A 26,268-nucleotide genomic window follows, 5' to 3' on the forward strand; every position below is an offset into this window, starting at 1 on the left:
TTAGAGACAAGGATGTCATGCGGGGCAGTGTCGAATGCTTTGCACAAGTCCAGGTAGATGACATCAACTGCTCTATTCCTGTCCATCAGTTCCATAGCCCCATCATAGAAGGCCATCAAATTGGTCAGGCAGGATTTCCCCATAGTGAAGCCATGCTGGCTGTCACCAAGCACCTTGCTGTTTTTCATGTGCCCTAGCATGCCTTCCAGGGGAATCTGCTCCAAGATTTTGCCAGGCACAGAGGTGAGACTGACTGGTCTGTAATTCCCTGGGTCAGCCATCTTCCTCTTCTTGGGGTTATATTTCCCTTTCCCGACTGCCATGACTTTTCAAATACAATGGCCAGTGGCTTTGCAACTTCATTTGCCAGCTCCTTCAGGGCCCGCAGATGGATTTCATCAGGTCCCATGGACCTGTGCACGTTCAGGTTCTTAAGATGGACTCAAACCAGATCCTCTCTTACAGTGGGCCTAGGGTCTCCATTCTCCCAGTCCCTGCATCTACCTTCCAAGATTTGGGTGGTGTGGTCAGAGCATTTGCCAGTGAAGACCGAGGCAAAGAAGTCATTCAGAACCTCAGCCTTCTCCAAAACCAGGGTAGCCAGTTCTCCTGATAGCTTCCAGAGAGGACCCATGCTGTCCCTAGTCTGTCTTTTATTTGCTACGTACCTACAGAATCCCTTCCTGTTATCTTTCACATCCCTAGCCAAGTTTAATTCTAACTGGGCCCTAGCTTTCCTAACCTGGTCCCTAGCTTCCCAGACAACACCCCTGTATTCTTCCCAGGCCACCTGTCCTTGCCTCCACCTTTTGTAAGACTGTTTTTCCTTCAAAGTTTCCTCAGCATCTCCTTATCCATCCAACGAGGTCTGCAATCTATCTGAATTCTGCTGCATCTGAAAACTATTAAATGAAGGTTGCGTCTTCAACACAGGCAGTATTTATGCTTGATTTCATATTATATTATCAAAGGGTATATATATACTTCAATACATGAAAACAGATTTTGTATAATTTTATGAAGCAGTTAAATCAGAGTAAGATGTCAAGTTACAGTGGAAAACAAATTTTTAGCTTCATCATGAATGGAACACTAAGGGAAACAAACCCTGAGAGAATACAAAAAGGGTGTATTCTTTTGACATGACTTCAGCAGAATATGGCATCACAGAGCCAAATAATTTTCAAGTTATAAAAGCGATTTATTTTCCTAGGAAAACATAAAAATGTAGAAAAGAGTAAAATATACAAAAAAAATAATTCCTTGATAGAAGTTACATTAGCTTCCTAAAGAGTAAGGAAAGTATAATTTAAATAGCAAATGAAAATACACCTGATTTATATGGTGCTTACTTTCAGAGCTAGAAGAGAGTAAGCACACTGTAGTGTGCATTTTGCTTCTCAGCATATACCTAAAGCACAAGGAAGTGATAGGTGCTGAGAGTGGCGATCATCACTAATGTTGGATCCATAAATTAAAAGGACAACAGCCACTGGGCTCCAAAATGGGAAATCAAAAGAGATCAAATGTTATATGCAAGTAAGAATAAAATTATCTTGTTAGGGAAAAAAATCCAGGAAACAAACATGCTTTGTTCATGTATATTGACTGCAATGAGCTTTCCTACAGCTATGAGGATCAGATGTAAATTCAGGCTCCAGCTTACTGGAACTGTAAATGCTGAACACTATTTCAAACCAAAGTAAATTAATTTAAATGACATCAGTTATCTTTTTCTTAGAGCTGCGATATGGTTGCAGGAATTTAAAACCACTTAAAATCATGCCTGCATGGATGGCATCACCTTAGAAGAATACTGAATGCGAGGTTTTTCACGTATCTCCCATGTCAAACTTTTTAAAACATTCTGACTGTAACCTTGTGGACAAGAGTTATTTCTACAAACTCAAATTTTTAGTCATGTAGTTTAAACACTAGCAGAATGCATATGTAGTGCTCTGAGATAATTATATCTAAACTTCAATTTTCAGTATCATTAACAGTTGAATTTAAGTTAAAATAATTAACTAAGTGATCTATTCCTTCTAGTATGAATTTTAAGTGATTTCACTATGGAGAACAGTAAGAAATAGCACACATAGGGGATTTCCTTCATTCTGGTCTGTCTCAATTACACATTTTGTCTTAAAAAAGGCAGATGTCCAAAGGCCAACAACTCCCAGAGCTACATGGAATTTTCTCTTCTAGTGGAAACAAAAAAAATAAGTGATTTGGAATTATTATACAGTCACCAGTATAGTAAAGCTTTACAACAGTTCTGATCCAATGCATTTGGAGAAACATCGAATATAGGCAGAAAGAAAGAAAAAGAAAGGTGCTTCACTACTTCAGAAGACAAAACTGCAAGTGGATAAAATTTTCCAACTGCCACAACTTCTTCACACATAATAAGCAGGGACACTTATTAAAATGCAACTTCAATTTGGACTACCCCACATAACTCCTTGCATACTTTTAAGTTTATTCCACCAGTAGTTTTGTGTTCCTACGTAACTCATCTACTCACTTTGAAGAATTCTTACATAGGAGAGACCATAAGAATGAGAAAAAACCCCAAACAAACCAGTTTTGCTATCCTACACTATACAGAACATTATGAACATTATCAAGAAGCTCCATTAAAAAGTCCCATCCAAGAAACAGAACTCTTCCTTACCTCCCTGCAACCCAAAAGGACCCTTTACAATCCTAAGTTAAATTCTATGAAATACTGTAGTTTTTTTCCCCCTGAGATTTAGTTTTTTGAAATGTCACTGAAGAATAAAAGCAAGTATAAATAAAATTAAAAAAAGGGGGGGGGATAAATCCTTTTATACTTGACTTTTGGTCATTCAGCAGATTAAATGAGAAAGAGAAACCTGACAGAACAGCAGTTTGGGATCAACTAATCTTGGGGGTAATAAGTGCAGAATTATTCTCTTAACAGAATCTTTCCTTACAGTAGAAGGGTATCTTCTGGTAACATGGGAAAAATGAAAGAAATGTTACTACTAAACTCTGTACAGGGTAACCGTTCTTGGTTTAAAGACTCTGGAGATACAGGAAGAAGTCTGCTGTCAATGAAAAAGAAATAAACAATACCAAGACCTTGACATATGGAAAACAGACCATTAAAAGTCTTGCAGAAGAACTAGGAGACCCTGAATGCTGAAGCAAAACAAACAAAACAAAATGTCTGAGGAAAGCTAAAAACTATATTCTGTATCTGATAACAGTTCCTTTTTTTTTTTTATTTTGTTGAGAACACTACTGGGAATAAATGGCTACTGAACATGTATTTGAAAATCCAAACTCTGAACAACTCTACAACAGAAGTATATGAACTCTACAGAAACACTGATGAAGTCAGTGTTATCACCTTTCAGATCTATTTACAAAAAGAAACATTTTAAATACAAAGGTCTTTTTAAAACAGCTAAGAGAAAAACCTAAGCAGCATTGTATAATGGATCACATGCTGCTGTAACACTAATTGTAATTACTGTATTTTTGCTACCTCTAATTTTCCTTTTTATTACTCCTTTCCATTGTTTCACATATTTTCCATTGCTCCATGTATTTCCTCTTGCATTCTCACCTTCTGCCTCTGTTGCCTGCCAAGATATTGCGCAGTGCTTGTTTAACAGTTTGTATTCGGCCCCGTATTACCTATAAAACCTCCAGCTTCCAATGGTGTACCCTGGAAATTGGATGCAGGGGACAACTTATAGTGATATGACTGTGTGAAGTTACACTATCATATACTACAAGCCCACAAATACTTATGAGACTTCTAATTACACCCTCCACTCTTTTTTTTCTCTTTTAGTTAGCATTTCAGAAGATACAATTATATGCACTATGCTAAATTTCATGAGACTCTGAACAGAAATAATTCTTTCAGTGTATATAGCTGAACTGTATAAAAATTACCAAATTCTTTAACTTTCTCCTGAATTTTATTTAATTTATACGAAGTAACAATTTTTTCTGTTACTTCCTGAATATTTACTAGTGAATTCCCTAAGCACTACTACGAATCATGCACACAGGATGCAAGCATATCTGAAGATTTGGTATGTAATTTTCCTGTGCAGCCCAACATACATTTTTTACATCAACTGGAATTTGGTCCTAAGTATTTTCCTTATTTTCTTATACAGCGTACAGTGTGAAAGCTTTCTCTATGCTTTTAACTGACATCATCCAAGATGATGCATTTATGATAATAGTGACATATTTAGAAACAACATAAAATTATTTTAGCACAGATAATTTAGGATTAGCATGGTTTTATACTGTCTGCTCCAAAATTACTTTAACCACAAATATTTAAAGCCATGTAGAAAAAAATATATTCCCACAAAAGCATTTATCAGAAGACACAATAATTAATACATAGTTTCAAGACAGCTCTTCAAAACAGCTTGTAACTTTATGAAAATACTGAAATATTGAAATATCACATTTTCTCTTAAAATGCACACTAATGTCTATAAAGCCAAACACCATAAAATTTCCCAAGACCACTATTAATCAGTGTTAGCAAAACAAGGAACAGTATAGTTATGCAGACCAACTGAGATAGACCTTACCCTAATGGGTGACCATTAAAACCCATCTCAGTCATGAAAACAGCTGTTATTACAGCCTAATGGCTGCTTGGCCACTGTATAGAGTTTTCTTGACCTCTGCCTGACTGTTTGCAATGACTCATTACCCTGTTGTCAAGCTAAGAAGTAAGCAATCACTGACTGCTGCAGTGAATCCCTTCAGTGCTGTGCCACACCTAATGCTCACACAGGTCACCGACTTCTCCATATTACAACCTCCCTCCCCAGCATCACGAATACCAGAGCCGAGATTCACAACACTCTGCTTTTGATTTCTTTAGGGCTCTTAACTCTCACTGAAATGAGAAGAACCTGGTGTCTAAAGGTTCTAAAAAAATTTTAAAAAAATTCTTTTTTAAATAAAAACCTAAAACACAGAGAAAGCAGAACCTATAGAATGGCAGACAAGAGTCTGTGAACGAAGCATACTTCGTGAAGCATCCTTCTTGATGAAGCGTCTTCTGTGTACTGCAATTTCAGTGAGTGGAAAGTCATCAAGAAGATAACTGGCTTCTCTGACACTAGCAGTATTTCAGGCAGAGGCAGTAGCAAGCTGCACTTACTACTTCTGTTGTAAAAGCCATTGAATCAGAAGAACAATGAAACCATCCCCCATGACTGCATAAATTTACCAATAGAGATGTACAATTTACATAACAGTGCCCATACATTACAGTGCTTGGTTTGTAACAAGGATCAGTCACTTTCATAAGTCCCTTGCACTATTTGTTTAGGTTCAGTTTTCAAGGCTATTTTATTAATAACTTGAGCTCTAACCGAAGTACTACTACTTTGCTTGATTTTTCCTTTTGTATTTACAAGATAAAAAGTGTGACTCACATGGATATTAAACCAGTGCTTTCTTCCCAAGTTAATAAACAGAAAGCTGAATTGCTTGTGCTGTTGTTAATGGCTCTGTCAAACACTAACAGAAGGAATTAACAAGTTTACAATCAGCCTCACCATTATTTTTTTCAGCAATAGTCATATGATAAGAATACTACACTATCTGTATTCTGCTGCTAATGCTTAAGGGAAGTTATAAAATGCAGAACTGTTTGCTGTTCTTCTAGACTTGAGTCCTTATGAAGGAGGAAAACCTAAAACACGGCCTGGCACAACCATCAAGACACAGACGTACACAGAAGTTTACAGAAGGAACGGCTCCTTCCACACCAACATTGAGCCAGCCCGAAAAGGCCTTATCTTTAAGTTGAGCTTAATATAAGGGGAGTCCAAGAAATTCCAGTCCAGCCCCTCTACAATACATAACAAATAACTAAGAAAATACCACCTTTCCTTCTTCAGCAGCTATTTATTGGGTGTTGATAAGATTTTCAAATGTACCCCACTGTGTACCTGTGGTTTGTTTTTTCTTTTCTCTTGTAATTAATGCTTTGTTTAATTCTGGCTCACTGGGTTTAGTCCCCACTAAGCCAAACAGGTGTGAAGAGCCTCTGAGGGTGAGAATCAAAATGAACTGGTAGGTGAATGACTGTGAAACAAAGTTACATCAACCACCAGAAAGAAAGTACATAACTTTGCCAGGTAACCAGGGAATCCCTCCTATTTACTTCACCTATTGGCTACAGAGTCACCATTCAGCTTCAGATGCACCAACAGAAAATAAAGATAACAACATACTGAAATTAGACAATTTACTCATCATTATAAGATTTAATTCAATCAAGATCTACAATAACTTTTCATTTCACACTTAAGATATGGAGAAGTAATGAACTAAACGGATATCCCCCCCTATGATTAACTAGAAAATGACTCATCAAGAACACAACTGTACATTAAGTAATATCAGTCATTCATAGCTTGCTTTCCATCAGGTATTCAAACCTCAACCCATTTAAACATTTCTAATATATAGAGCCCATTATGCAATATTCACTCATGCTTATAAATTCTTGAATGAATAATCTGGTATTACTTTGAGTGAGCAATCATCAACATGATTAAGAGGACAACCATTGGACTCATCATATTAATGCTGAGTCATAAATGTCCTTGGGGAAGAAACAGAAAAATAATTATGGTCTATATCTCATTAAATTTATACTACAAAACTTCAAGATTGCTTTGAATATTTTTCACTGTAATTTCCTTGAAAATGGCTCATATGAGGACTTCCATAAAACATACTTGAAAGAATGCTTGATGTAAAAGGAAGATGCCAGCAGAACAAAAAAATGGAAAGAACACTTGCATTTTTTTTGTTACAATTTTATAAAACCATAGAATGGTTTGGGTTGGAAGAAACTTTAAAGATAATCTAGCTCCAACCCCTCCCTGCCATGGGCAGGGACACCTTCCACTAGACCAAGTTGCTCAAAGTCCCACACAACCTGGGCTTCAACACTTTTTGGGATGTGGCAGACACAATTCTGGGAAAAGTGTTCCACTCTCTCACCACCCTCATAGTAAGTAAGTTTTTCTTAATATCTCACTTAAATTAACCATATTTCAGTTTAAAGCTATTGCCCTTTATCCTGTCACTCCATTCTCTTGCATACAGCTCTTCTCCAGATTTCTTGTAGGCCCCTTTTAAGTACTGGAAGCTGCTCTAAGGTCTCCCTGAAACCTTATCTTCTCCAGAAGAAGGAGGCTAAACAAGGTCAACTCTCTCAGCCTGTCTTCAAAGAAGAGGTGCTCCAGCCCTCTGATCATAGTCATAGCCCTCCTCTGGACTCGCTCAAGCAGGTCCATGTCACTCTTGTGTTGGGGACACATTCCCAGAGCTAGATGTAGTTCTCCAGGTGGGGTCTCACCAGAGTGGAGTAAGGGGGAGAATCACCTCCCTCAACCTGCTGGTCACGCTCATTTTGATGCAGCCCGGCACACAGTTGGCTTTCTGGCCTGCAAACACACATTGCTGGGTCATTTTGAGTTTCTCATCAACCAATACCAAGTACTTCTCCTCAGGGCTGCTCTCAGTCCATTCTCTTACTGATTTGTTGAGGCAAATCAGTAGAAAAGGCTTTTACCATCTCTGACTAATGTGAAATGTAGGTACTGCAGCTCCTGGATGAGTGGCTAACTACTACTTAACTGCCAAGAATAACTCCTATAGCAGATGATAGGTAAAAAGTCAAAAGGTTTTCCAGGGAACAAAGAGCTGTGAGGTAAACCACCCATTCCTGTTAAATCACATGGCAACTGAAGCACAGGATGCTTGTCTGGCATGGCAGTGGGGTGCTGTTTTAAATGCCCAAATGGTAAGTAACTGCAAATTAAAGATGTAAAATATGGGTGCTCCTGAAGCAAGTCTTTTTCCTACCAGAAGCAGCTTAGCCTGCTTGCCTTGTGCACCCACTATCAGTACATCCAACTTAGATGACCTATCGACTGCAAGTGTTGTTTGTGAAAGTGTACCACTTGTATGGATGTCACAAGCCCTATGAATACATTCAGCATACCAACACTAATGAGACAGAGGGGGTGGAGAAAAACACTAGCAAGCAGAGTAAAACTTTCTGGAGTGAGTCTGGAGGTACAGCTAACAAAGAGGTATCTTCTCAGAAGTCTCACTCCACTGTCACTACTGGGCACAAACCCACTTCTGTTAACAGCATTCAGTTAGAAAAGGTGGAAGATGAGGAAAAAAAGCTTTGCCTTTCTAACACTCAGTCTGATTTCTATTCGGTTTCAAAACCTATCCTCCTGTTTTCATATAATTGAAACAGTGGAAGTGCAAAGTTAAAAAACAAGTAATTGCATTAAAAATAGAAAAGGTGGTAATGCAGGAAAGAAATAAAGATGACAAGAAAGTATTAGCACTTATTTATTACAAATTGACTATGCACAATCCTGTGATTTCCAAAATTAGGACTCATTTGTTACAACTTCTCACAGAAGACAGATTTGCTAAGACCACACCCCTCCCCCACCCCCCCAAAAAAAAGAGCAGGAGAAGGCAACAAGAGTCACTGCAAGTGGAATTAGCAGGTCAGGTATGTGTCCTCTTCTTGAATTCAGATTTAGGAATGAAAATATTGACATCAAAAAGCCCTTCACTGTGCCTAGAAACTGCTGGTTCAATTAGCAACTCTATTAAAAGAAAGCATTAAAATGCCACTAATTTTCAGCAAAGAGTGGAGATTTTCTTTTTAAATATTAAGAAGAACTGATGCCAGAAAAGGTAGTATTAACTTCATCAGAACGGAAATTTACTGCACCTTGCCTTTCGGTTCTTCAGAGGAAAAACTGCATTTGCTGAAGCTAGCATCTCTCTTCCTGCTTCCTATATAGCCAATGTTAAAAGTATTTGTGAAGCAAAGTTCTGTATGAACTGTGTTACTCACAAGTTGAACTGTAGTTAAGTTACTGCTGTTTCATATCCAGAATAAAGAATTTGACTTCTTAAAAGTCACTTTGTCATCACTAACTCCCCTATAAAAAAAAAAAAAACAAAAAAAAAAAAACCCAAACAAAACCTGACATGCATGGAATTCCTGTTCCTGTTCAGTGACTAGTGAACAGAGGAAATTTCTGGACAGACAAGTTAATCCTTCAGTCACAAACCAAGATAAAGATGTACATTGTTTTTTTACCAGAACAAATCAACAAACAAAGATTTTTCTATCTTGATTTTGGTGATCATAGAATGGTTTGGGATGGAAGGTTCCTAGCAGATGCTCTACTTCCAACCCCTCTGTCACTGGCAGGGACACCTTCCACTACATCAGGTTATTCAAAGCCCCATCTGATCTCACCTCGAACACTGCCAAGGATGGGGCAGCCACAGCTTCTTCTGGGCAACCTGTGCCAGTATCTCATCACCCTCACAGGGAAAATTTTTTTCCTAATATCTATTCTAAATCTGTCCTCTTTCAGTTTAAAGCCATTCCCCATTTTCGTGTCACTACATCCCCTTGTAAAAAATGTAGATAAATGAGTAATATAAACCTCTATAAATTGAAAAGAAGTTTTCAACAAACAGATCAGGGCGGAAAGAAATGAAACCTGGGAGCAAAACTTGAGCTGCTTACTTTAGCTTCAGGTAGACGACTTACTGTTTAGCTTAGGGAAATAGTTAGTTCCTTGTTTTAACCAGTGGACGGCATATTTACTTGCAATATCTGAGAGGCCAGTGAATAAATATACGTTTAAAATCACTCCCCCCAAAAGGTCTGATACTGACTTACTAACATTTTCTGTAATATTTTATTGCTGTATTTGAGATCAAAGGCCAAACCCAGAAAGCTAGTCAAGCAATATATGCTCAACACACTTAAAAGCTGGGAGAATGGGGAGAAAGGAAGGAGTTAAGCATCAGGTAGTGATATATCACCTTTATACACTCCTGACTGTTGGAGCTTTGAGCTTCAGGCACTAATCCAAATTAAGCTAGAATATCCTCCAGGCTGACCTAACTTTCATCAGCTGCTAATGGATCTGGCACATACTGTTCTGCTCTCCCTACTTCATCAAAGACCCTGGTGGTCTAATCGCATCTCTGTACAAAGTCATTGCACAGGACTGGAGCTAATGCGGAGATAGCAAGGCTGGGCACGGGTATTACATATCCAAGAACTCCACAGTTCCCATGTATGCATGTCGGCACACTGGTATAAGGCACTGAGCCACAAACACGATTCCACTATCCCCTGCTTCAATCATACACATTGTTAAACAATGTCAAACTAGTATGATTAACACTTTGCTACAAGGAAAATAGCTCCAAGGGAGGAAACAGCTAAGTTTCATACAAAAGTAAAAAACGGGGTGTAAATGTGTGCGTGTAAGACAACTGGCATACTCAATTTGCTTAAGTTTTCCATCTTTAAAGTAAATAACATTAATGTTAATTTAAATGTTGTGGGATTCTATCCACAATCCATATTTAGGTTCTTCGATATGCTGCTCCAATTTATTTACTGGCGGTTATGGTAGCTATTAAAATTAAGTAATCAAAGCAAGCAGAACAATTAAGGCATTACTATAAGATATTTAGATCAAACTACCCAGACTTATCAAGTATATTCAACAGCTCTGGTAAAACAAACTTTATTGTGGCTGCATGAGAGGGAAAGTGTGAGGGATGAAAGAAGACAAGGTCCTTGCAGCCTACAACAGCTTGCTCACAGGGATGAAAGAACCTAGCTCAAAGAGATTATGTAGCTCATGGTGATCCACAGCAGCAGGTGCTGGCCTTGCTGCCATTCATGCTTGCTTTTCATTCATGACTGTGCTGCAAATTGGATGAGGGGTCGTCCAGGGACAGCTTGTGATGAGACTGCTACTGCAAGCCTAGCAAAAGGGATGCAGAAGTGGGGGCACTGGATGGAGCCACAGTCCAGCAGCTTATAAAGGAGCACGGAAAAGCTCCTCCTCTGAACAGTCTCCCAACAGCAGCTTTGGGACCTTTTCCAGCACTTTTCTTCATTTTAATGTCCAGTTACTAGAATTTCAGACTTACCCATCTGTCTCTCAACAGCACAGGTCTCTACAGAGCAAGATACTGTATGAAGATGAACGGCAGGACAGACTAACACTCAGAATTGCAAGATTCCCTCAAAACAGATGAAATATTTTAAAGGACACAAGACTTTTAATTATCCCGTTACTGGTCGTACTGAAGAAAATAATTCCTATGAAGTTCAGAAGAAATTGCTTTGTTCAGTTACTGCCTTTATTTATAAACTATAACAGTGCTGGCACCCAACATCATAACAATGAAGATTTATCCCTGTTACTTTCATTACATTTATCTACTGATGCAGTGAGGTAGAATTAGGAAATGGAGATGAATACAGATTTCTGAGTTTTGGGTACAGCAGGGTTCTAGTTGAGAACATTTATATTCAGCTTTTCAAAATATCTGGAACTCTAGTTTCTATGACAAAATTACTTCATAGTAAAAGCATGCACCACATTTTTGCTCACTGTAAGGAAGATACAGTTACAGTCCTTTTTTTCATGTAGCTTATAGAAGGGATGTATTGTATTTTGTGCAATGCTGCCAACCTGTAGACCCAAAATTATGGCATTGTTTTCTGTTTGGTTCCTCAGACACTTGGAAATACTTTTAACAAGCACTGTAGCAAAATGCCCTGGAACTCTTTGCAAAGCAGGTGCTGGAAAATGCAGCTAAATCAGAAAGTCTATACTCCACAGCCACCTTAACCACATTTTGTCCAGCTGTATGAAGGCATGACTAATAATGACCACACCTGACTAATTCCAAGATCCATACTTCTAGCAGTGTAACAGTCTTGTGCAATTGTGTAAGAGAAGGATAATAAACAAGATCTGATAGGGAGAATATCCAAGATGAAAGAAAAAAAAAAAAAAGAAACTAACACAAATAAAAGAGGTCTAATCACCAAACACAGAATAGCTCCCCCCCCAAACAACAACAACAAAAAAAAAACGGATGTTTAGAGAAAAAGCTTATTTGATACTCTGCTGAGAAATAACTATGTCATGTTCAAAGAATAAAGACTCAGTGAGACCATCTGAACACCAGAGAAGCATTACTAAAAACAACTCTCTTCAGAGACTAACACTTACTTTAAAAGTAGGTCCTTGACCACTGACCTACATACCAACTGTATCACTCCCTCCACTCACATTTCTAACAAACCCCCTCCAAGCCATATTTATTTAAATTTTCTCTAATTGTGGTAGCCTCATGTAAGAAAGCTAATTTTCATTCCTTTCCCAAGAGGAAAGAATTCTTAAAATCTAATTCTCATGTAGTTTGGACCATAACTGAGGACACACTGAAAAATTGCATTAAAGTGTTGAACAGCCAGAATTTGATTACATTTTATGTTGGCAAGGTTTCTGTAGATCCAGACTGTTACAACATCTGCCTGAGATACATTCATAAAAGGCTGGTTTGTACTGCATATCCTTGTCGGTATATGGTAAATCAAAAAGTACCTCTTGGGTCACAGGAATGCATCCCAATGTGAATTAAGAAAGTAACCCTGAATATTACTAACTTCAACGAAGAAAAATCAAAAATACTGGTGCTGCAGCTTTCTTATCTTATTTGTTGGAGGGGCACAACAGCACCCACACTGCTGGTTCATATGGTATCATCAGACAGCAGTGTGCAGGAAGCTCTACAGGAAGACCACAAAAGATGACAAGTGTCCAAAAAGGGACAGATAGGCAGACACATACCAGTAAGAGCATACAGAAGCCACAGGAATCAGGAAACAACAGAGCTAGCAAGTCAGCTACAGCTTTTCTCAATCATTAATATTAGATCCACAAAAACCTACTTTTTTAAAATGTACATTTATTTTCTGAGACAGAGAACAGTAAAAATTATTCAACTTTTCACAAAACTGAGTTGCTGTTTAAAACATTTTGCAATGCAGTGAATGAGAAGTCCGCTATGGCAAAGGCAGCCCCTGCAAGCCATTGCTTATCACACAAAAAGGACATGAGCTGCAAGGCTGTACTGTCATGCCCCTCTCTGATTAGGATGGTTTTATTTATAAACATTGCCCTGCAGAACTTTTAATACAAAATGAAGCCTTTCACAGTGAGTCTAATGATCATAGAATCATAGAATAGTTAGGGTTGGAAAGGACCTTAAGATCATCTAGTTCCAACCCTCCTGCCATGGGCAGGGACACCTCACACTAAACCACATCACCCAAGTCTCTGTCTGACATGGCCTTGAACACTGCCAGGGATAGAGCATTCACTACCTCCCTGGGCAACCCATTCACCTCACCACCCTAACAGTAAAGAATTTCTTCCTTATATCCAGTCTAAACCTCTGTTGTTTAAGTTTCAACCAGTTACCCCTTGTCCTATCACTACAGTCCATAATGAACAGTCCCTCACAAGCATCCGTGTAGGCCCCCTTCAGATACTGGAAGGCTGCTATGAGGTCTTCACGCAGCCTTCTCCAGGCTGAACAGCCCCAACTTTCTCAGCCTGTCTTCATATGGGAGGTGCTCCAGTCCCCTGATCATCCTCGTGGCCCTCCTCTGGACTTGTTCCAACACTTCCATGTCCTTTTTATGTTGAAGACATCAGAACTGCACACAATACTCCAACTGAGGTCTCACGAAAGCAGAGTAGAGGGGCAGGATCACCTCCTTCGACCTGCTGGTCACGCTTCTTTTGATGCAGCCCAGGATACGGTTGGCTTTCTGGGCTGTAAGCACACACTGCTGGTTCATGTTCATTTTCTCATTGACTAACACACCCAAGTCCTTCTCTGCAGGGCTGCTCTGAATTTCCTTTTTGCCCAACCTGTAGCTGTGCCTTGGATTGCTCCTACCCAGGTGTAGGACCTTGCACTTGTCACGGTTAAACTTCATGAGGTTGGCATCAGCCCACCTCACAAGTGTGTCAAGGTCCCTCTGGATGGCATTCCTTCCCTCCAGTATATCAGCGGAACCACACAGCTTGGTGTCATTGGCAATCTTGCTGAGGGCACACACAATCCCACTGTCCATGTCACCGACAAAGGTATTAAACAAGACCGGTCCCAACACCGATCCCTGAGGGACATCACTCATTACTGGTCTTCAGCCGGACATTGAACCGTTGACCACAACTCTTTGAGTGCGACCATCCAGCCAGTTCTTTATCCACACAGTGGTCCACCTATCAAATTGAGGTTGTACAATTTGTTATCCTGGTCAGTAGCATGAGAGCTACCCAGAAATTATGAAAAATTCCAAGATTAAGCTTGGAAAAATGCTGACAGGTGTCTAGATTCCTCTCAAAGAAGAGAGGAAAGACTTGGGCTGCAAGCAAGAAATGAACTATACAAAACACATCATCACTACTCAAATTCTAACAGAACAAGCTTCTAAAAACTAGCCTACACAAATACATATACCCCTCTAAACTGAAAACGGTCCTTCAGAACTTCCTGAACATAATTTAGAAACCACCTGCATGACCTGTGATCTCTATTGCAGAAATATATCACTCAGAGTGTGCAGGCTCCTTTGCATCCTCTGAGGTCTGTCCATTCATGCATTTCTCAGTTTCCTCATGCATTTCCTGAAGCACCTTCCCTTACGAGCAAAACTGAAGCAGAGAAGTAACCCCAATTTTCTTTAATGAAATTCTATTTTATACTGCAAACATCACAGTACATACATGCACTAGTCAAACATTATTCACGTCACTAAGTGATACCTCAGTCCAAACCCAATGGCTCCTCCATCATTATCAAAGATGGACTATCATCTTGATTAGTACCCGTAATAAAAATACATAGACAGTCCAAACCAAAAGCAGCAGCAAAAACAAAACTGCTCTTCAATCTAAAGTATATATTCTTTCCTATTACTGAAAAAGTCAACTTTTCCATCTACACTCAGTTCAGAAGCTATGTTTTAGTAAACTACAGAAAATTGTATTGGAACTCTAAAAAATCTTACATGGGGAACAAATCCCAATTTCTGCACAAGTTGCCAGTGTAGTCTGAGAGAATACTTAGTGAGTCCTGTCGGTGTAAAAACTACCGTCTGTTTTATATTCAACAGATTTCTGCCTTAATTTATCCTTGAAAGAGCCATGCGTAATGGGTGCTACCAGGCTACAATTCCAAGCACTGAGTTGAGCAGAACTAGCACTGAAGAAGAAACTGCTGAGCTGCTTCAAAAACCAATCATAATTGACTAAACAGGCACTAATACAAGGGCACGCATAAAAAACCTAATTTCCACTAAAGCTCTTGTTCTAAAGCTCTTCACAAATATGACATAGGGTGCCCTTACACATAATACAGTTAGAAAAACAAGTTTGCAGTCAGACCTTCTAAAGTCAGGAAGAGGCTTTTCTTCCAAAATCTACAAAATCACAGAATCATAGAAAGGTTTGGGTTCGAAGAGACCTTAAAGATCACCTAGTTCCAACCCACACATTTTTCACACAATTATATAAAAATAACAAAATAAGTCACCCCAGGACTGGATCCCCTCAGCCTCTCCTGGGGTATAATTCTCTATAGATTACAAATAGATATAGACTAGATACTGACTCAACATTATATTCCATCCTTGTGTTTTTCTATTCTTTGGATAAACAGAAACAAACATTTAAATCACTACAAAGTGATGTAATTAACCCTGAAGACCACAATATAATTTCTACGGGTTGTATAATGACTTTGTCAATAGCTCCCCCTCTGTGACATATCCCTACTGTTCCTCCACTAGGTATATGGCTGTGGTGGAGTCCAGAGAGGGGCAGGTGTGTCCAAGGCTTCTTTATGCTCCAGTGATACGCAGCTACCTTTTCACCCATCCTGTACAACTGGCAGCATTTTGTTTATGATTGAAAAAAAACCAAACAACCAAACAGCTTGATAAAGACTGAAGACCAGATGCAAAGAAAATCTTCACACACCAAAAGACTCATCTGCCTGCTTCTACAAACAACAATATACAGAGTTCAAGTTCTCAAACCAGCAGTCACAGTTGATCAAACAAAATATACTTAAAAATAGAGAGCATCCACAAACACAAAAATTATTCTGGACACAATTTGCCTTTTGGAGAATTTTCAAGAACTAACACTCCAAACTAGCAAAACGTGTACTTGCTACCTGTTACTGCACTGTATATACAAATTGGCTTAGAAGGTTAACAACTACACAATAAGCCAAATTTTAACTCTTGCCAAAAGGTCACATTAAGAAAAATGGGAAGTCATTATCATGAAACAATTAATTAACAAGAAAAAAGCCTTAATTGTAACAGCTTTTCCACAGTACTACTTGCCCCACCCAAGTGCCCAGAAACTCTTATACATAACAGGGACTAAGGAAATGGAGAGACACATGAGAGTTAGAGAAATGGCATCTGGACTACATTACCTTCAGAGGTCCCTTCCAACCCTAACTAACAGCTTTGTGATTCTGTGAACTGTTATGAAGGATTAAAATCAACTCTTGGTAGTTACTACCCCTCCACTACAAAATTAAGCTTTTGTCATGCTTGAAACTGTTAAAGAAAGTGATTTGCTCGTAATAAATTGTTTTCCTAACTACCCAGTATCTTAGGTCCACCATAACATAAACCAATCTACAGTTAAGATTTGTACATTTTTGTCAAAGCTGAAGCATGCAACCATAGCCTTGTGTTTGATCTTTATAAAAGCTATTAGAAAAATATTATGACTAATATCATGCTTAGATTTCTCTTTGCCAACCTCCTCTTCCAGGAGCAAAATGCTGGCCTCTTGCCTCCTGCCTCACCTCTACGCAATCACCCAAAGTGAATACAAAGTCTGAAAGTGGAGCTACATAGGCCTACAGTCTGAAAACAAGAAGGCATGTGACTAGACTGATGAAGCATGAATATGTAATCAACTCATCATGTGCAGACTTTATACCTACGTGGATCAGGAGAAAAAAAGAGCAAAGTAATCTTTCAGAAAAAGTAAAGAATCAAAGGAATTATGTGAGTACCTCTCTCTGGTAATACATTCCACAACCTAAAACAAATAATACTTGAGAAAAAAAAGTGTGTGGAAGATGGCTGTATTTTCTTGTGAGGTTTTATTTTCTAGGGTTTTTGGGGTTTTTTTAACGACTATTTTGCTTAACATTAGCCTGTTTTTTGAGCCAAAGCCGAATTTCATTATAAGACAAAGTCTTCCTGCATTTCAGACATTATAACTTTTACTGCATAGGAAATGAAACTTGAACAAGAGACTGACAAAACCTGCAGAAAAATATGGTCCATTTCAGATGAACATTTCTCAGTCTATTGAAGTAAACGTTGTTTCAAGTAACTTTTTTGTGTTACTAGAAATGAATAATAAAGACATCAGATTACAATATTTTTTGTCATTCTGTTATATAACAATATTTTTTGTCATTCTATTATATAAAGAGAATACAACCAAATCAGAGTTCCCCAGAAAAGTTTTCTGCGGGAAAAAAATATTTTCACAAAGTTTCAGAGGAAAATAGGACAAAAAGATTTCAATCTGAAATTGCTTCAGAAATAAATGCTGGATAATCTTACTATGTCTTTGGTAGAAATGAATGAAATAATTAGGAAGCTATTACTGTTAAATATTTTCCTCTGGGAAACAGTGAGATATGGTTATATTTATATAGTTTCTGTATAAAATTATATTGTATAAACACCTATATTTACATAAGTTAATTATGGAGAAAGTCAGAACCATTCCAAGAGTATGAACTCTCATTACTTTAAAATAAACATGACTTCTTTCACATTCAAAAGTTGCTCTAAACGTATGTCACACTTTCATTGTCAGAGCACATGTTCACAGAAATGTTTCCTAGCAGACACACAATATGCTCTATAAGCAAAATAAATAAGCAACAAACATATCTGAAATAGAAGTCAGAAAGAAAGGAAACAAAAAAAATCTAGAAGCCTGTTTTGCTGTATTCATGGTCCTTTATATGCTGCATGACTGGTCACAAAACTGATGATAATCTGCCAGCATTACTACCACACATTTGTTCTCCACAGTAGCTGAAACAGTAAAATGGTGGAACTAGAAAGATAAAACACAACCATCATGCCCCCCCCCCCAGTGTTTTTGTATGATTTATCACTTCTCATTAGCAAAGGGTAGTTAATCACTTCAAATGTCTTATTTGGAAAAATAAAGAAATTCACTTTAAGCAAAACAGAAAAGGAAGAAGGAAGAAATCCTCTGGCTCTGCAAAAAAAAGTTCCTAAAATCTAGTTTTCAAATTTATGTTGAACTGAAGGCTAGGACAGTTTCCTCATTTCATATCTGTGAAATTACCTATTATTTTACTGGGTAAAGGAAGTGTTCATTTATCTATGTTTATTTTAAATAAAGGTATTCTCAGATCTTAATGGGAACATTTAGGCCTGCTTGTCTAGCTTACTTCTTTTTCAGTCTCTTCTCTCCCACACTTATGAAAATCTAAAACCTGCACTTCTATCATGGTGAAGTATGAAACAGTTAAGCAGAATCTAACAGAGGAAATAAGTAACTTACAAATCTATTGGCGCAATACACACAAATGCAAGAGACCTCTGTTCTGAACAGGGGGAAAAAAACCCCAAAAACCTGGTTGAAAAAGGACAACACATAAATTACTACATGTTGTCAGGTTTTTTTTAATTATTACTATTTTATTCAAACGTAAAGGAAGACAAAACATCAGAGAGTAGGACAAAATGGTAAGGCCACAGGTAAGCAAATAAAGACCTGCTGAGGTCAAATGTAGGTAGGACTGGAGAGGTGCCAAAGAGAAAGGCAGGGCATGAGAAGAGTAAATGACTCACAGGAGACTGATAAAAAGACAGCTGGGCAGAGTCTGGGATCTAGCTGGGCCTGTCAAAGTCCTCAGAAAAGACTTGTTATGAAGCAGTCAGAAGGGAACTGTTCATGGCTTTACTGATCACTGTCCTCACCAGGGGAAAAACAGCTATCAGGGGAACAGGTATTACCTCACATTATAGCTCGTGAAAAAGCTATCTTCAGTTCCTCTATCTGAATACATGTTGTTGAAGGACTACGGTACTTTAAATTGAACTATACTGTCCCATGTTGGCTGTCTCTGCAGCAAACTGTTTCTTGCCAAAATAATGCATCTGGCACTTCCTGCTATTAGAAGCATTTAACTCTTCTGCAAGGCTCCTATTTATTGGGCAAGTTTTGGTTTTTGAGTACTCTCAGATGTTCTTGTAATGGAGCACTATGATATATTAAATATTAACAGTATTAGTATAAATCTATTTTCCTTGTAGCCTTCTTTAAGCCCTCTGCTCCAGGGCTGAGACTGCACAATACTGTTAATGCAAATGGCACCATTTAGAATTCTCCATGTGCTTGAAGAGCTGGTTGATTATCCCCTCCTCCAAATCAATAAGCATTTCATTCCATCATACCAAGAACATCACTCTTGCTCTGAAAAATAACCAAAAAAAAACACCAAAACCCACCCAAAATGTATTCCTCACAAAATGCCAGAAATCCCACATATTCTTCATCATCTGACAGTAAGTAACCCTCTCAATGTTTGCAGACTTCTGCTCTGCATTCAGTCCTTCACACTCCTTCTGTATCAGGTGAGGTGTCTGCAGGAGGCCCTCTCCTTCAAACTAGGTTTGTTCAACATCAAATACATCAAATTTCACTGAAGAGATATAGAACACTTAACACCCCCAACTGTTTACCCAACATAAAAATGTATGCAATCTGACTCCATATCCTATTTTTTTCTGTATTTTTATTTGCTTGCTCCAATGGATTTGTCTGACTTAGAAGAAGTGAGCTAATGAGGTAAACATGGACTTGAAGATCACGCCAGTAAGGTTTTGGACTTTGAAAGCATTTCCCATATCTGCTTATTTTTCACTGTGAAACATTCCCCAAAGGGAACAGGCATAAATACAGAAATTTAACAGCAATGTCTAGATCTAAAATAAAACTTGCTTTTACATTTTCAGCCTCTTAAAAACTTTCTTGTAGCCTGTTTGTTATTGTTACTCACATTAGTTACCTTGTAATGAATATTAAATAAGTCCCACAGGAAATTATGGGCATGGCATTCAAGTAAGATTTCCTGCCTGTTAATCACTAGGAGAGTGACACCTTCCTGATGTTGCCTGCTAGAGAGAATGTACTTGTCTGAAAAGAAATAGTACAGGGTAATAGTGGTAGTCAGTGTTTAGCATAGTAATAGATTTATTTGCTTAGTGTAGTAATAGATTTGGTAAAACAAGAAAGAATGGTGTGGGGGGAAAGCCGCCCAGTTATACTCCCCATCTCCAGTAATACCAGACAGGGTAAAAAAAAACAAAAAAAACCCAAACCACAACAAACCAACCACAAAAAAAACCCCCAAACAACAAACATAAAAAAAACCTGACCAGAAAAACAACCCAAATTAAAAAAAAACACAATAAAAACAAAAAAAAACAACAAAAAAATGCCAGAAAAATAACTCAAACAAGCAACACCACAATAAAAACAAAAAAAATCCAAACCAACCCAAACAAAAAAAGCCAAAAACCAGAAAAAAAACCCAAACAAAAAAAGCAACACCACAAGAAAATAAAAACAAAAAAATCCAAAGCAACAAAAAACAAAACACCTCCCCCCCCCAAAAAAAAAACCAACAAAACCCAAACAAACAAACAAAATAACCCAACCAAAACACAGACCCCACATTATATTGCCTGAAGGAAAGGCTTCTAAAGCCATTATGAGAATTATATCACATTCCACACTAGGAATGTGAGAATTTAAAAGATTAAAATGCATGGCCTTCTTGTTTAAGTATCTGAAAGTAATTACAAGCATAGATACATAGTTAACTTTCTAAAAATACAAATAGTAAAAAATGTAAACCTATATTTCAATTTTTACAAGATGTGCACGTGGTTGCACGAGAGTTAGTACTGTACACTCCCAAAATTTTTGAAAGACAATTTTGCGAATTGCTTGTGAACATTTCTATGAGAAAACTAAGGCTTTCCCATATTTCATACAATACTTCTTACTCTAAAACAGAGCCATCTGAAAACTACACAACTTCACAATAACATTTACCCAAAATGAAACTCAAAAACTTTCCATAAGCCACTATTTCCTATGACAGATAAATTCGTAAGAGGAAAGATCACCCTCATTATGTTAAACCTCAGCTGAGCTTATATTCTAAAGCTTAACAAGAAAAACAAATGTCTTTCATGTTTTAATGCTCTACCACCACTCCTGAGATATTCATTCTGAACACTAATAGTCACTCTGGTAATAAATCTTTCAAAACAGCCTAGATTATTACAATATAGGACAATACATTTCACTCTCTCTTTAGTTATATTGGTAACTATGAAGCCAACACAACTCCAAAAGAACAAAGTTGCTGAACATAGACTTGTCTCTTGCTATATTGATCATATTAAAATAATCCAACCGAAATGTTGGGACACTGTATACCACACAAAGATCACAACTAATTTTTTGATTTGACAGCACTTCAAATTCTGGCAGCATTCTGAGAGTTTAAATGTTCTTAGTTTTAAAAATTACCTTTAACAATTAAAGATAAGAAACGTGGTACAGTAAGAGAAAGACATTCCTACTGCAGCCCCAAAGTCTATCACAGAACATAAAGAACTGGACAAAAAAAGGATCACTTTTCTTTAGGCCAAACCAACATCTATATCAGCCTAAGCTGCAATTTTCTAAAACATTGTGCAAAACAGCTACAGTGCTAAAAATATATTGTTACTCTGAGATATTCTCTCCAGAGATAGGACTTCCTGATAGGAGATTCAAATTAATAGGAAGTGTCCTTCCTGTGTTTTCTAGACTGCTAAGCTAATGAGTTTGTTTTGAACTGCCGGGGCGGGGGGAGAAATAGCAGATTGTTTGGTGTTCATTGCTTTAAAGTGAAGTGACCTTCTATACGAAGTGTAGTAGACCACTATCTTATCTATTCTGGCATGATATTGTAGCAAGCTTGATTTCCTCTGTATGTCTGAAGGAATTAATACAGGAATTGTCTTGAGACCCTGTCAGTTGGTGATTTCTATTTTACTCTGCATGTTGCCCTGTTAGAAATTGATGGGAATGTCTAAGAAGGAGCCCATCACAGAAATGGCCTCCCACTTTTAGGCAAGTTATTTTTGATACAATGAAAGCGAACAGCTCTGGTCATTCATATACAGCTATGCCAAACCTAACTGGCTCACTCCAACTATATAAATACACCTTACAAATTCAGTACACTTTAGCTTGAATGGTGTCTACAGAACATACATCCCATAGTATAATCCAAGAAAAAAGAATCTCATTTACGATTAGGACTTCCAGAGACTAAGGCAAAGCGATGAAGAAGAAATTACTGTGGTCAGTATGCTGTTTACTTTGCACAACGCAAAAACATGGAGCCAAAAGGCTGAAACAGACATAGAAATGCAGTTTTCTTTCTCATACTAATTACACACTTGATTTTGCTTCATGAGGGATGAAAGGAAACTAGACAGCTTCAGCACACGTCAGACTAGGAAGTTCCACAGTCTCCTATATACTAAGACAAGCTTTTCAATCTTTTTCAAGTACATAAAAAACCCCACCCACCATTAAAGAACATTAACAATGAGGATTTTGACAGGCAGGATCATTCTGACTTCCTATTGCATAAATCCAGGCCCCTGCAAAATTCTGCTTATTGCAACATACCATCCGCCACAAAGTGATGACCATCTGCAGCGACTCTGGCAGATGGAAATGGTGAATGCTTCTTTAACCCAGTAATAAACTTTACCTTTCCTGCTTCTAAATTAGATACTTAAAATACATACAGCAGTTGAATTCTAATAATGAAACTTCATATATGTAAGCACAAAGGATTTTCATCTTAACACAAGTTCATTTCATCCTGTCTTCCCCAGCTTACAAAAGCTTATTTCTTTATCATGAATGCTCCTGCTCTTTGAAAGTTTCTGATGTTTAAGAAAAAATAAATATTAGAATAAAAGCACTTTTAAGTAATTTCTCTGATGAAGTATTATTTTCATCCAGGATTACTAAACTACCATTAAATACTCTTTCACAAGACTGAAGAAAGTTGATCCCTCCACTTTTGAGGGATCTTAACTCTCCACCTGACAACATTGCTGGTAATGGTTCAAAAGTAAAAATTAGAACAAGCTCTCAGGAACTGTTACCAGTCCTGTGACACTCCTGTGTCACCACCTGTGATACCACTCCTGTGACAAGAAGCGGGAGATAGAGTCATGTAATTCTGTGCCTTACTATGTACTCAAGTAAATGTTAAGCACTTCACTATTTCATGGAATGCTTAAATTATTTTTATTTATCTTTCTTTCAAAAATGTAAGCAGAAACAAAAATTGGGAGTAAGGCTAGTCAGAGATGAACCTTTCAAACATTTCAAATGTATTTTATCCTTTTAAACTTCAACACCATCAACCTCAAAAGAATCTGACTGTTCCCTTGTCTTGTGTTGAAAATTTTATTTCACAGTTTTCACAGAACGTTCACACAAAAACAGGTATCCCCACCTACTTTGCTGTAGGTCAAAACACAGCACTGCACCAGCTACCAAGAAGGAGAAAAAAATGACTGCTACTGCTCAAACCAGGACAGTTTTTTCCATATGTAATGTTAATGGCAAACCTTAAGCCATAATGATCTGCTACAGATCAGAAGAGTGGCTTAACTGTGCTCTGGCCAGAGCATGACCTGGGAAAAAAAAGGCAACGGGTCACTAAAATCACAAGTCAAACAGCAGCTTGCCATTAAACCTCTGCCCTATGACAAACCCCCTGGGAATCTTAAGAGCAGCTCCCTTGATAAAAGCAGCACCTTTGGGTTGTTAAAGTAGCCAGAAGAGCAGAGAACTAAAGGCAGGACTGTGAAATGACCTTTTCTTAGGAGCTTTGAGAATAACTGGGAGATACATAATTGTTTTGAGACCTTCAGTATATTTCCTAAAATAAAAATACAAAAAGCTTCAGCTATAGAAATAAACAAACATCTCACCTTGTTATGTTCATGCTTGTATGGGATTTTGAGGGTATCCATGGCTCTGATCATGGCCTGCATTGCTGTAAATATATTCTGGTACACCAGTTTTGTAAAGCCTCTTTTGTCTTCATCAGAGTAACCTGATCCATGAATGATTCTCATCTGCTTGATAAATGTGCTTTTGCCACTCTCTCCTGTCCCTGCAAGGCAAATAAGAAGGGTATGCTTTAGCCACTGGACACAAACATGACTTTTCCTGTACAATGCTGACAGCTGGTTTAGTGCAGGGCTGAGCAGTGCCAAGTGGTGCTTACAAGTAACTACTAGGACCAGTTCAGAGTCAAATAGTAGCAGCAGCATCAAGTGAACTACAACTGAACGAAAACTTGTGCATTTATTTAACAATTAAATGAATAAGGGAAAAAAAAAAACCAACCAAACGAAAAAACCCACACCACTCCAAAATACACATGACTGTGTATCTTAAAAATCTTTAATTCTTGGAGACAAATGTCCAAAACATCTAACTTCAGGTGGTTAGTATGGAGCATTTTCTTACAAAAATTCAGGGAGAATAAAGAAAAAAACCAAAACTTTCAGGACATGACACTAGGGAGTGTACAACCAATACATACACTTGTGTTTTGGTGCTGTGGTTTTTGGTGTGCTTTGTTTTTTAGAGGTTTTTGTTTTGTTTTTAAAGCAAGTATTGCAACAATTACAGCTCTGCAAACTTTAACCTCAGAAACATGCAATATCAGTGTTAATTAAAATTTGGCTCATATTCATTAACGGGAAGTCATACCTTCCTTCCTTTAAATATCTTTGCATCTTTGTGCTTTGTACTAAGAGTAGTTTGTTACTAACATTTCTGACTATTTGTCAATTTAAAATTAAGATCTGCCTGATGGGAACTTACTGCAAGATATAATAAACAGTTTTTCTTTGCTCCAATTCAGTGATCTCACCCTCCTTGACCAAAAGAGCTTATCTATAACATTCATGTATTTGCTTAAGAGGAGGAGATGAAATTCAGAATGAGCAGTTGCACAGCCACATAAATCCTCCATTCACCCAGCTACTCAGCCCTGCATGAAACTAAATGCATGTACCAGGGTGCACTGCTCAGCACTGTGCTTTTCAGCCTTTCAGTCTGCACTTTATTCAAATAATTTCTGTTAAGCTTTAATGCCTCACACCATGATACTCTTGTCCCAGAACAAAGGCAGCCTTATGCCCCTTGGTTTAGGCATCTTGTCAGAGAAGTGTTAGGTGCAGTGCAGTGCAAGGTTAAAGGAGCAACCCTTAAGCATTTCTGAAATAGCACACACTGCAGAAATCTAAGCTGGAAGCCTCTAAAAGCTTTTCCCTTTACCAAGACCATCATTTTGAAGCCTTCAGTTCCGGTTACCGCATGCACAAAACAAACTTCTAACACAAGTATTACACACACAGTCAAGCACTCTGTTACATACTGACCAATTTCACTTTCTCCAGGGGGAAAAGTGGTTATGACCGTGATGAACAAGAACTTGCTCTGAAGTTGAAAACTGAGACCAAGCCTGGCTCCACCCTCAGGCTTCACAGCTCTTCCTCAAGCCTGTACTGCAATTGGGAGCACACAGGCCACCTCTGCAGGGATGGCCTACCCACCAGGAAGAATATGCCTCACACAACCTGACAGATTCACACTAACCAGGCACAGGTCTCTGAAGAAAACATGCTCTATGAGACATGCTGGGTCAATGATATCTGCCTGAATTCTAGCTCATTGGAATCAGAGAGGAGATCTTTACAATTCTGCAATCTACCACTCTAGAAAATCACTACTTAACATCATACAAATTACAAACCTATAAAATACAGAACTATTAAACAGTAAAAAAATACCTTAGGCTACCCTTAAGATCACCACAGTTTCTCCTTCTTCTGAAACCTATGACATGAAGTCACATAGGTATTTATATATGAAGTGCCCTACTACATATTTTTCAGTAATTCCGTAATACTGTCAAACTTTTCTAAACATAAATCACACATTTAGCACACAAATCTGTTCAACATGAACTTTTAAAGCACAGAAAGATATATGAAGTGCCTCTTAGACATGATTACACTTTTACTGAAGATTCTCCTTTAACTAATGCCTAAGAAAATAATTTCCAGACACCTCCGAATCATTACAATAC

At 37.9% G+C, this 26,268-nt stretch overlaps 1 protein-coding gene across 1 annotated transcript in view; it reads right to left on the reverse strand.

Annotated features, from left to right (window-relative positions):
* The window catches only part of LOC101874778 (guanine nucleotide-binding protein G(q) subunit alpha), a 128,332-nt gene that overhangs the window by 58,351 nt on the left and 43,713 nt on the right, over positions 1 to 26,268 (reverse strand). The window contains exon 2 of the mRNA XM_034072632.1: positions 24,095 to 24,279. Within this exon, the coding sequence (XP_033928523.1) occupies positions 24,095 to 24,279 (185 nt within the window). The remainder of the gene's footprint in view (positions 1 to 24,094; positions 24,280 to 26,268) is intronic.

Source organism: Melopsittacus undulatus, chromosome Z (assembly GCF_012275295.1).
Source record: "Melopsittacus undulatus isolate bMelUnd1 chromosome Z, bMelUnd1.mat.Z, whole genome shotgun sequence".
NCBI lineage: Eukaryota > Metazoa > Chordata > Aves > Psittaciformes > Psittaculidae > Melopsittacus > Melopsittacus undulatus.